At 33.0% G+C, this 12,904-nt stretch overlaps 3 protein-coding genes across 4 annotated transcripts in view; 2 read left to right on the top strand and 1 right to left on the bottom strand.

Annotated features, from left to right (window-relative positions):
• LOC127788418 (BURP domain-containing protein BNM2A-like) overlaps positions 1-12,904 on the top strand; it is a 74,791-nt gene that overhangs the window by 8,744 nt on the left and 53,143 nt on the right. The gene's annotated exons all lie outside the window — the stretch shown is intronic.
• Positions 1-12,904, top strand: part of LOC127788462 (ras-related protein Rab7) — a 69,193-nt gene that overhangs the window by 42,255 nt on the left and 14,034 nt on the right. The window lies entirely within an intron of this gene.
• On the bottom strand, positions 5,807-7,247 carry LOC127788433 (uncharacterized). Its single transcript, XM_052316688.1, has 2 exons — positions 7,137-7,247; positions 5,807-6,958 (listed from the first exon to the last, which is right to left on the bottom strand). Exons 1-2 carry the CDS (start codon positions 7,176-7,178, stop codon positions 6,038-6,040), a joined length of 963 nt encoding a protein of 320 aa, XP_052172648.1. The 5' UTR covers positions 7,179-7,247; the 3' UTR covers positions 5,807-6,037.

Here is a 12,904-nt window from a genome sequence, read left to right as displayed (position 1 = left end):
GATCGTAAGGAATATAATACTCAAGATTTTTAAATTTAAATACTTGAGGAAATAGGATGTTTTAAAGGATTGTGGATGTTTGGAGACAAAAGTTCAATTTCTGAGTTAGGGGCAAAATCATAATTTTTGAGGTTCGGTAAAAGTGTAATTTACCTAAAAATTAGGGGCATTAGCGTAATTAGTCCATTTTTTAGGGACTAAAATGTAATTAAAAATTAGCCCGGGGCCTATGTTGAAAAAGGTCTAAGTGCAATTATCTAAAAGTTAGGGCTAAAGTGTAATTATTGAAACATTTTTACTAGGGACATTTGGGAGATTTAGGAAAAGTCTCATAATGATTTTAGAGACAAGGATGAAGTCTCATGATGACTTTAAGGATAAGATTTGATTGGATAAGATAAGATTTGATTGGATAAAATTTTATTGGATAAAGATTTGATTTAAATAAGATTTGATTCGGATATCAATAATTATATAATATCTTAGAAGATTTAGAATAATTGCGGAATATCTCAGAAGATTTGGTAATGATTATATAATACCTTAGAAGATTTAGAATAATTGCAGAATATCTTAGAAGATTTAGTAATGATTACATAATATCTTGGAAGATTTAGAATGATTGCAGAATATTTTAGAAGATTTGGAAATGATTATATAAAATCTTAGAAGATTTAGAATGATTGCAGAATATCTTAGAAGATTTGGTAATAATTATATAAAATCTTAGAAGATTTGGAATGATTGGAGAATATCTTAGAAGATTTGGTAATGATTATATAATATCTTGGAATATTTACAATGATTGCAGAAAATTTTTAGAAGATTTGGAATGATTGGAAAAGATTTTAGAAGATTTGAAATGATTGCAGAATATATGTTTCTTGGTGGCTAAGTTTCTAAAACCTATAAATAGGAGTTCATGGCCAAAGGTTTCTCATTTGAAATTGTGAGAAGTTCGTGCCAGACAAGAGTGCTTCAGGTTTAGTGGATAGAGGGCTTTTTAAGCATATGCAAAGCATCACAAGCCCAGAGCCCTTGAGCAGCACGTGAGGGCGTGTAAGGAGGTGGTTTGGTCAAAAGACTTGAGGAGTTACACGAAAAGTCGAGGTTGGGAACAAGATTTGAGGTGTTCTGAGTTTCATTCAAGGTGAGTGTTCACCCCCAAAACTTGATTTATTGTTCTTGTTCTGTCTGAACATGTGGTGATTTCATGCAAAATGGTTTTGTGCATTGAAATGGTAACCGGTGACGGTTGGTTTTTATGAGGGAGGTTCGTCCCTAAACGTTTTGAACTTGTGCATTGCATTTTATAAAATGTTGTTTATATGATGCATTGAATTGTGAAACGTGGCATTGTCTTGAGTTTTGTGTGTACGTATGGAATGTCAGCCTCGGATGTTGTCTGGATAGTGTAGCCATAATTCTCCAAGGGCGTGACGGAATAATAGGGGTATTTGATGCTGATGTGTATGCCAGAATAGCCGCTTTGGTTTCCGTGCCAGACCGTTTGGTCAGGGAAGTTGCACTAGGACGACTAGGTGGTCCATATAATGTTGTTCATGTGGGATGTCAGCCTAGGATGTTGTCTGGATAGTGTAGCCGTAATTTTCTAAGGGCGTGACGGAATAATAGGGGTATCTGATGCTAGTGAGCATGTTAGGATAGTCACCTTGATTTTCGTGCTAGGCCGTTTGGCCAGGGAAGTTGCACTAGGATGACTAGGTGCTCCATGTGAAATTTTGGAGTTGGGATTGTATGGTGGTTCCTGGATGCGTAAGGTGGGAACGTAATCTGGTGAGATGCGTTGGCAGCCCCATTTAAGCTAGAATCGCATCGTGTCGTTGAGTTGGTATGGTGGTATAGCTTTTAGAGAGATTGTTCTTTTCCCGTGGTAGGGTTAAGCGCTGGGAATTCTTTTGGGTTAGGGCTTACTGGGTGTATGGGTTTATTTCATGTCTTGCATTCATTCATGAAAAATGTGATTTTGAACTCTCACTTAGATGATTCATCATCTAATTTGAACTATGTCCCTGGAATATTCAAACGTTCCAGGTGAAGACAGCAGTGTGAAGGGAAAAGTAATTACTGAGGGGTGACGGCGATTGGAAGATGTTTTATATTATGTCATTTCAGTTATGTCGTTTATTTTGATGACGTCATGTAAACGTTGGTTGACTTTATATTATAAATAAAGTGGGTTTTCGTTATGACCTGTTAAGGTTTCTATCTAGCTTTCACATTTGAGTTGGTGAACCTGTCTTAGTTTATTGATGGTTCATAATTGATATACTGAGAAGGTGTAACGGGATTTTCGGGGTATGGTTTGTGTTGGGTTTCTGTTGTTGATTGTTTGGAAAAAAAATATATATATTCCTGGAATCTTACATTACGTAACGCCCTCCCGGGATTTGGGGTGTTACATTCAACTTCCACTTTTCGTTCAAAATTTTGAGGCCAACTAATTGAAATGGACAATCACATTTCTTTGAACCCGTACACTTACGTTTTAATTCTTCCCCTGATTCTTCTATCTTTTTTGATGGTCTATATTTTCCATCTCTTTCGCAAACAAAGCGAACTCTAAATGGCCTTCCGGGACCTCCACATTCAGAACCCTTTATCACGATAACAATTTCATTTTCTTTTTCAACTTGTCTAACAGATCCAATAAGTTCTTCTTTACTGCTAAACAACTGATAAAAAAATAGAATTCAAATATTGTTCAAATAATAATGAAATAAAAGTTTAATAAAAATGTATGATACCTCATTGGTAGTAAATGGTTCAATAGTATCAAATGACTATTCAAATGAAAAAAAAATATTTAAATAGAAAACATAAATAATTTGAAAACATTGTTCAAATAATAACTAAATGAAAGTTTAATAATGTATGATACCTGATTGTTAGTAAACGGTTCAACAGCTGACTGATGAAATAAACAAAAAATAAAAATTATGTAAATAAAAAATATAAATAATTTAAAGTAATGAAATATCTCAAATTATTAGATTCGGGGTTACTTGACTCCCCCGAACCGAAGGATTCGGGGCATCCTCGAGTTCCCGAATCCTTCAGTTCGAATACTCAAGAAGTCCCTGAATCGAAGGATTCGAGGCACACTGATTCCCCGAATTCGAGGATTTGGGGTATCCTTCAGAGTTTCTCAACTCTTGCTTATAAATAAATTTAGAAATATAACAAATTTCCAAATACCTCATGTATTTCATCATCTTCTTTCTCGCCAGAACATGAATAGTTATTATCTTCTTTGTAAAACTCCATAAACATTTGTTTATGATAATCTTCCATGCTTAACTTGCCTATCACAAGCAAAACTGTGCTTAGCAATATTTCGTGTTGAGTAATAATTATTCTATAAGGCTTGTTGTATGTTGAATAACAATGGCTATGCGGTGTGAGTGAGTAAATGTGTTCAGATATGGTGAGTAAAGTGGCTGTAGTGATAGTGGGTGAGAAATTGCTTTCATGCGCGCTTGAAAGAGTAAATGTTGGGTGGTTGAGCGTATAACATTCATTAAGGGTAAATATGAGATTTTATCTGAGGGTTTTTTAGAAATATTAAAAATAAGTTGTAAAAAATAAAATTGATAGTTGTAAATAGAATTTTCTTAAAAATTTAGCTGTGAATAAATTTTTTTAATTAATTATTTCGCATTCCGAAGAGAGAAGGCTTGTAGCTCTAGTGGCTACGGGCGCGCGTCTAGGGGCTTCCAACGGGAGAGGTTGCAGCATTAAGGGGCGTCGTTATAAGGGGCGATCGTGAGATGCTCTGCCACGCCACGTGTCATCTGATTTGAGAGGCTATGTGATGAGTTGATAGAGCATTAATTGAGATGTGAGAGCAGCGACATTTATTTGAGATGGATAGATAATTATAACAGCCCGCATGAGATGAGATAGGAAGCTCAAGACGCCTGTAAATACGTGGAGGTGGAGAATAAATAAAAAATGTGTGAAACTAAAAGTCGGGAGAAGCAAGCAGGCGTGAGTGATTAAAGAACAAGGTAGATGCGAAAATGGTTAAAATTGGATGAAAATTAGTTTTAGTTTATTTATTTAAGTAATTTTCTGATTTATTATGTTTAATTTTTGTTCAAAAAATTTTGAGATGTGATATTAGTGTTTTAATACTGTGGAGAAATTTTTCAAAGAAGCTATCAAGGCATAAAAAATTAATTTTGTAAGAATTAATATATTTTTTTGTGTAAATTATATTATCATGACTTGCATACCATCACAAGAAAATATTAAGCATGAGACTATGAATTTTGAGGATTAAACAAAACTCGTGTTAAGTTTATGAAAAATCATATAAGACCACAAAGAGTTCGAGATAGATGAGATGGACCGATCTACATGCATGATTTATTTTATATTTATTATAAATTATAATTTAAATATTGTGTTTACTTAGGACTCACCTTTAGAGATAACTCAAGGCCTAACAAATAAAAGCCAGGATGATGGAAGTATTGTTGGTGAACGCATTTAATAAGCCGTGAGAAGACATTATTTATTTGTGGTTATCTGAGATGGGAGTTTCTTTGGGTTTGTAATAAGTATCTGAATGAAATTTTGAGTTATAAGTATTTTGTTGGAGATTAATTTTGCCTTGGAAAGTTATGCTTCTGTCTCATGACTTCATCTATGTAACAATTTTGAGATTCCAACTGTATAGCCCAATCCATATTCAATTACCATTCATTGTCTTTTTTTTTTTTTTACTCGAGTTTTTTGAGAGCAAAAGTGGTAAAACCTAAATATTCTCACCCAGAGTATCCTAATCATTTTGGATAAAGTCGTCTTTCAAATTCAATTGGTGATTGTTGTTGTTCAAAAAAATATAAGATCAAGACAAAATATAAAACATTAGGTCATTTTTCTCTCTTTTTTGTCATAATCAAACTATGATCTACTCATAAGATGGAGGAGGAGGAGGAAAGTAACTCTCAAGCTTAGTGAGCCGGTCCTCAACTCAGGAAATCCACTCTCGAATTGCCTATAATTCGGTTTACTGGCCCTTTAACTTAGGTCAACCGAAGATGAATAGCGAAACAGGAAAATGAAATAAATTTAAGATAACCAAACACATAGATGATAATAAACTTGAAGAACCATATTACTCGGAAAAATTCAACATTCCTAATTCTCTTCTAATTTTGCAAAATTGATCATCTCCTAAAGGTTTTGCAAAAATATTAACCAATTGATCATTTATGCTTATATATTCTAATTCAATATCTCCCTTTTTTACATATTCTCTAATAAAATGATGTCTAATTTCAATGTGTTTTGTCCTATGATGAATGATAGAATTTTTAGTTAATTGAATTGCACCAGTATTGTCACACTTAATGGGAATATGATTGAACTTGATTTCATAATTTTTCATTTGATGTTTTATCCAAAGGATTTGAGCACAACAACTCACAGCCACTATATATTCAGATCAGCTACTGAGAGTGCAATTGATGTTTATTTCTTACTAAACTAATAAATAAATGAGTTTCCTAAGAATTGGCAAATCTTTTTCTATTAATCTTTCTTTTAGCAAAATCAGTATTTAAATATCCAATTAATTCAAAAAAAATCTTTTTGAATATCAAATATATTATCAACTTAAACATTAGAAGTTTTAAGTTTTACACGCTTTTTAAACAGCTTAAAAGCCATCTTAAAAAAGGTAAGCCCAACTCTTTTCTTAGGGATGCCTTTAGTATTATTTATAAACATGGTATGCTATTTTTACAATAATACATGGTTTTTATTCAAAAAAGAGTAAATTAAACATGATTTTTATTCAATAAACATCACAAAAACTTACTTCTAGCAACAAGGATAATTCAATCCACAATCATACAGGACTTATAGCACAATAACACAAACCATCATAGTAGACTTATAGCACAATAACACAGACCCTTAACATCAACTTACATTCGATGATAGTCCATCTAAAGAGCATTGCTCGACGGCTATGCTTGAAAATATCCAATAATTGTTTTCTTCTTTAGACTGGCGTGCTCGATGCATTGGGTATTGGCTCAAAATCTCTCACAAATGACTTTCTTGATGTGGGAGATTTATGTGCCGTTAGTTTACCGTTGTCGTCGTACACCGATAGGTTGGGTATTGGCTCAAAATCTCTCACAAAAGGCTTTTTCAGTATGGGAGATTTATGTGCTGCTAGTTTAGCGTCATCATCGTACACCGATAGGTTAGGTATTGGCTCAAAATCTCTCACAAAAGGCACTTCCGATGTGGGAGATTTATGTGTCTTTAGTTTAGCGTCGTCGTCGTACACTGATGCGTTGGGTATTGGATCAAAATCTCTCACAAATGGCTTTCTTGATGTGGGAGATTTCTGTACCGTTAGTTTATCGTCGTCGTCGTACACCGATAGGTTGGGTATTGGTTCAAAATCTCTCACAAAAGACTTTTCCAGTGTGGGAGATTTATGTGCTGCTAGTTTAGCGTCGTCGTCATACACCGATAGATTAGGTATTGGCTCAAAATCTCTCACAAAATGCCCTTCTGATGTGGGAGATTTATGTGCCTTTAGTTTAGCGTCGTTGCCGTCCATCGATGCGTTGGGTATTGACTCAAAATCTCTCACAAAATGCCCTTCTGATGTGGGAGATTTATGTGCCATTAGTTTAGCATTATCACCATACACCGATAAGTTGGGTATTGGTTCAAAATCTTTTACAAAAGACTTCCCCTCTGCAAAAGATCTTTCTTTTGTTAATTTTGCATTGTCATCATAAATCGATGCCTTGGGTATTGACTCAAAATCTCTCACAAAAGGCCTCCTCATTGCAGAATCATCAGCTATGACTTTCGTCGGTGTGTGACAATTGGCGGCGTTGCTCTTAGCCATGGGCAGTGACTGCGGGTTTGGTCTGGCATGAACATGGAGACCGCTCGCAAACTGCACACAACATGGGATGGTACTCAACTGTCAACAGTTTTCAAGCCGCCTATGCCAAACTAAAATTAAAAAATTCACTGCAGCACTTGTATTAAGTAAATTAAAAAAAAAAAAAAAAAACGTTTGAAACAATAGATTATGAAGAATAATCTGTAACACGTTTTGGGTATTGGCTTACCAGAACAAGTGAGAAGATGAAGAAAATGAAAAGAGATCCCATCTCTTAGAACACGTAAAGGCTGCTACTCTTGATTTTGGATGGCAGCTCCATATAGTAACCATTTGCTATTTATAATAGATTATGAAGAATAGTCGATCTATAAATAGCAACCTGTAATAAAAAATGAAAAAATGCCTTTATCGAATCAAAACAAATTTGCAATAGCTCAGAGACAATAATGAACACATTTACTGTAACAACATTAGTCACAACCCGTATCGTTGTATTTTTGTTTTTAATTTATTTTGGGATAAATTTTATGTATCATCCTTGAGATTTAATTAAATTACTTTGATTATTTCTATATTTTTGTTATTAATTAGCACCAACCTCTCTTGCTATTAATAAATAAAACAAATTAATCATTTTACCTTATATTAATTATCTCATCATTCTCTCTCGTCTATTCACTTTTGTGTTCCTCTCTGTTTCCCCTTAATTTATTGTTGTTGGGTTCTGAACCCATGGGGCCGGTTGCAATTGCATGCCACATATTTTAGGATTTTTAGTAAAATTAACTTTTGTTATTTAGCAAATACGGGATATATCTGATGCACAAAAATTAACCTCAAGATAAGTTGATGACATTTTTAAAAAACACAAGAATGATGGATATAATAATTTAGTAAAATCTCAAAGAGTACTAATACATTAAATTTTATTGTTGTTTTTCAAAATAAACATACATGCTTGATTAGTCATGTTTGTTTCCAAAAATACAAATCGAAAGGCGTGTTGAATTTTAGTGGTGGGTTTCAATTTCTATCACTTCATGTCCTTCATTGTCTGCAATGATATCGTCGTCGTTGGCACCTCTTTCAACCAGTGCCACCACCATCAACATCTTCCATTAGCGTTCATAGTTGTCGCAGCATTGCCAAGCACGTAGCCAACTGCCATGGCAGTCAGCATGACACCCAGAGATATCAGATCAGACAGACGACGAGACCTGCTCCAAGACAAGAGATGATCATAAAAGGGTGGAAACACGCCACATGGGTTCTCTATCATAAAAGGGTGGAAACACGCCACATGGGTTCTCTATCATAAAAGGGTGGAAACACGCCACATAAGTTCAATAACCTGACTACATTACTTTCAAATTATTGGTGTTGTAAATCAATAATTGAATTAAAACTTTTTATTTATATATGATAACTCATAACTTTAATAAAAATAAGTCTCATGTTCCTTTCAATCAAATTGGGTTTTCAGTGTCAATACTATATATATATATATATATGATGAATCTTCTCTTGTTATTTTTTATCTCCATATTTTCAAGCTATATCACATGTCATAGTATTATAGAGTAAAGTATTTTGATTTCGTCACACACACAAATAATATATTAACGAAAGGCTATTTTCTCGTGGAATTTAATTTTTGCGTGTTATGCCCTATAACAAGTCTAAGTCCAAGGAAAGAAGTTAGTTGACTAACCTTTGTAACTAAGAGACCCTCGAGAGACTTGTGTGGACTAAATAAGTGGCTGATTAGGAGAGGTTAGTCCCCTAACCGATAGACATACCCATACCCAAGAGGTATCACCATGAGATTATTGAGTGAGGGAGAAGGTTAGTTGACTAACTAGAGAAGGTTACTCAAGTAATCAAGAGAGTAAAATGAAATGATGTTAATAGAGTGACTGAGAAGATTAATCAAGTGACTAAGGTGTTAGCCTAGTGATTGAGTGAGATTAATCGAGTGACCATTAAGAGATTGAACAAGACTGAGAATACTCGAATAGCGACAAGAAATAGTCGACTAATTAAGCGAGTGATAGACATGGTCGAGTGACCCTTTGGAAGCCTCTCTCGACAGATCACTAAGAAATCGTTCTAGAGTATTTCATAAGTTACTCACTCACAAGAAAATATATAGGAGACTCTCGTAGATTACCCAGACCTAGAAGATTCTCTCCAAACTATGCGAGAGAACCTTCTAGGAGACTATAAATTCCGATAGATCTTATCTCCAAAAATGAAAATGTGAATAATGAGTCACACTTACGTCCAATATGCTTGTCTATAAATCTAGAATATCATGTATCTCTCTAAGAATGCACATACCATTCTCTAGGAGAATTCTCCTATAACCTAAGATATACTGAGAATTCTAATACTATTGCAACTCTACTTGCTCTCTATAATTTTCATACTCAATTGAAAATTAATTTAAGTATCGAAGAGTCTAAGTGGAACGCTCACCCAAATCTTGACTTCCTTCTTTCTTGTGGATCATTTGCAAATAAGTCATTTCCATTAAAATTATGACACTCTCTTACATAAATAAATTTATTATTATACTGCCAACAACATTATATTTTGTGACATGGTTCTATGGATTCAATGATCTCCCCAAATGTGACAATGGAGTGGTGGGCTAGCCATAATCAATCATCGAATCTGGAGATAAGATTCGCAGGCATGGATAATGAGCCTACCATACAAGTGCAGGATAATCATTCGATGACTGGATTAGAAGATTTGCATATGACAAAGATTGTGAATCCATTACCATTTGTTATTTAGAAAAATACTAAAAAAAAGAAGTGAATTGAATTCTTAAAAAAATAATAAATTTAATTTTTATTAAAAAAAAATTAAATTTATGGTAATTACAATATAAATAAGTACAATAAAATCAAACAACAACAAAGAACAAAAGAATATTTATAGAGATTCAGTTTTAAAGAGTTTATTCCTGTCTCTCAAGACTTACCTAGAGATTCTATTAACAAAAATCAAGATTAAATTTTAATTAAAAATAGAACCAACAATAATAATTTTTAATGAATAAAAATATATGAATTTAAGTTTTTGATACGTTAAAAATGAAACTTGAACACAGAAAATTAAAAACTCAAACCAAACCACAAAAGATGATGTTTAAATATGTTTAATGTTATTATTGGCTCAATATCAGTTAAAGATGACAGCTTAATTATTGATCCACAAAGATATCAAATCAGACAGACGACGAGACCTGCTCCAAGACAAAAGATGATCATAAAAGGGTGGAAACACGCCACTTGGGTTCTCTATCTTGGATGGACATGAGTCCCGTGACAATGAGCCCTAATTATCTCCAATAATTAACAAAACTGACAAGAATCAACGGAATGATACCTTCAATTGGATGATTTGTTGGAGAGCCCTAATTATGATGCTAAAATCAATGGGAAAAATATGAGAATAAAGGGAAAACAATAGAGAATTCCAAGGGTTGAGAGCATAGTCGAAGGTGACATTTTCTAGCCATGGAGGTCCAATGTGTATAGGTTGTCCTCTTTTATCATTGGTGAGTTGCTTTTCTCACTACAATAGTTTTGATTTTTCTTCGCGATGAAAAGTCTGCTAAAAAAAATTGAAAAATCGTCGATAAAAGTTTTTTCGACGGTAATTATAATCGTCGGAAATATCTCCATCGGAAAAAAATTTCGACGGTTAAAAACAGCCGAAAAAGACTCTTTACCAGTTGTTTTCATAAATAACCGGTAAAAATAATCATTACCAACGGTATTTCTAAACCGTTGAAAATTTCTAACGGTTTACAAAAATCGTCGGTCAAAAAACTTTTTCGACTGTTTTTAAACCACCGGAAAAAGGTATTTGCCAGCGGTTTTCAGATACCGCCGACAAAACAAAAAAAACCGTCAGCAATTTAAAAAAACAAGATTTTCAAAAAAACTATATATATAACAATCAATAAATAACTTATATAACAATCAATAACCACGGCAACAAAAAAAAACACCAACAATTTTAAAGGATTCACCCACTACATACAATAAATATAACAACTGTATACAAATCTATTTAAGTACAACACATTTGATCATTTAGAAAGATCGATCTTGTCTCGTTTCATTACACAATATCATACAAAAACACATATAAATCAATCCTAAACTAAAACATATTCAAGTGACCTCAGATAACCCTTGATTACGCCACCATGCCATCCTCCAACCAAAATTGCATATCATTTTTTTTCGATCTGCATTAGAAAACAATAGATCTATTTAAGTATGTACGTTAACTATGGAATTGCATAAAACATGTCCAAAATTACATAACAACTGTATACAATAGATCTATTTAAGTATGTACGTTAACTATGAAATTGCATAAAACATGTCCAAAATTACATAACAATTGTATACAATAGATCTATTTAAGTATAACACATTTGATCATTCATATTTTTTTAAATTTGTATGTACGTTAACTATGAAATTGCATATCATAATAAATGCATATAAGACAAAAACACTTACATTAGAGACCCTCCACGGTATCGTAGTTTTACTATTATTAGCACCCTCAAGACACGCATCCCAGAAAATTGTTGAGGTAATGGATATAAAAGTTTTAACACTTTCTGAATTCTAATTTCAACAAACTCATTACCTAACTCTACTCCCCCTAGATACTTGATCGGAACAATAAACATAATGATTGCTTCAACAACAATGTGGCGAGGTATTCGTCCATTCATCAAGTGAATAAATTCACCAATCTGTGTGTAAACAAGCATAAATAATTTTAAAGTATATTTTACATTTTAATATATTAACTATTTGGTAGCGAATTATCTCTAAATGATGACCACATTCTGGTGTCAATTATCCACTGATAGGATGTTTATCTTTTAAACTAGTATAACTTTCAGTATTTGCAATTAGTAATACTCCACTATTTTGAGTCATTCTTCTCCTTTCTTGACGCCTCGTGTGAAATTTGAATCCATTTATGATGTACCAAGAATACTTCCATGCCCATGAGTGAGACCCAACAGCTAATGTTTTCACTTTATTTGGTATATTGTGACCACTTACTTGCAATTCATAAACCTTTTTTGTAACATGTTTATTATTCGTTATGTAAATAAATAAATGCAAATTCTAAGATAGTTAGATATGGATATTTAGGGTGTGATATCACAGTGTCTGAATCGAATTGCATCAATTCTCACAGAAATGTAGAAAAATCATGACTGAAAATTTAACATGGTTTGATATCAATATCTATGTGCATGATCTCACAATAATAGAATAATTTACTCTTAGAGGTTTTGCATAAAGAAATTATAAAATTTATCAATAAATTAACATTACTATTCTAAATCAATGGGGATTGTAGTTATAACTTATGACATACTTTTTGAGACACATAATAACAATAATCTGACTACATTACTTTCAAATTATTGGTGTTGTAAATCAATAATTGAACTAAATTTTTTTATTTATATATTATAACTCAAACTCTAAAAAAAATAACTTTCATGCTCCTTTCAATCAAATTGGGTTTTCAGTATCAATACTATATATATATATATATATATATGATAAATCTTCTCTTGTTATCTTTTATCTCCATATTTTCAGGCTATGTCACATGTCATCATGTTACAGAATAAAATATTTTGACTTTGTCACACACAAATAATACATTAGTGAAAGACTATTTTCTCATTGAACTTAATTTATATGTGTTATGCCCTATAACAAGCCTATAAGTCTAAAAAAAGAAGTTAGTCGACTAACCTTTGTAACCAAGAGACCCCCAACAGACTTGTGTGGATTGAGCAAGTGGTTGATTGAGAGAAGTTAGTCGACTAATCGAGAGACATACCCACACCCAAGAGGCATCACCATGAGACTATTGAGTGAGTGAGAAGGTTAGTCGACTAACTAGAGAAGGTTACTCAAGTAACCA

Source organism: Diospyros lotus, chromosome 1 (assembly GCF_014633365.1).
Source record: "Diospyros lotus cultivar Yz01 chromosome 1, ASM1463336v1, whole genome shotgun sequence".
NCBI lineage: Eukaryota > Viridiplantae > Streptophyta > Magnoliopsida > Ericales > Ebenaceae > Diospyros > Diospyros lotus.
The sequence above is the reverse complement of the archived record's forward strand: the minus strand, read 5'-3'. Positions and strand labels throughout refer to the sequence as shown.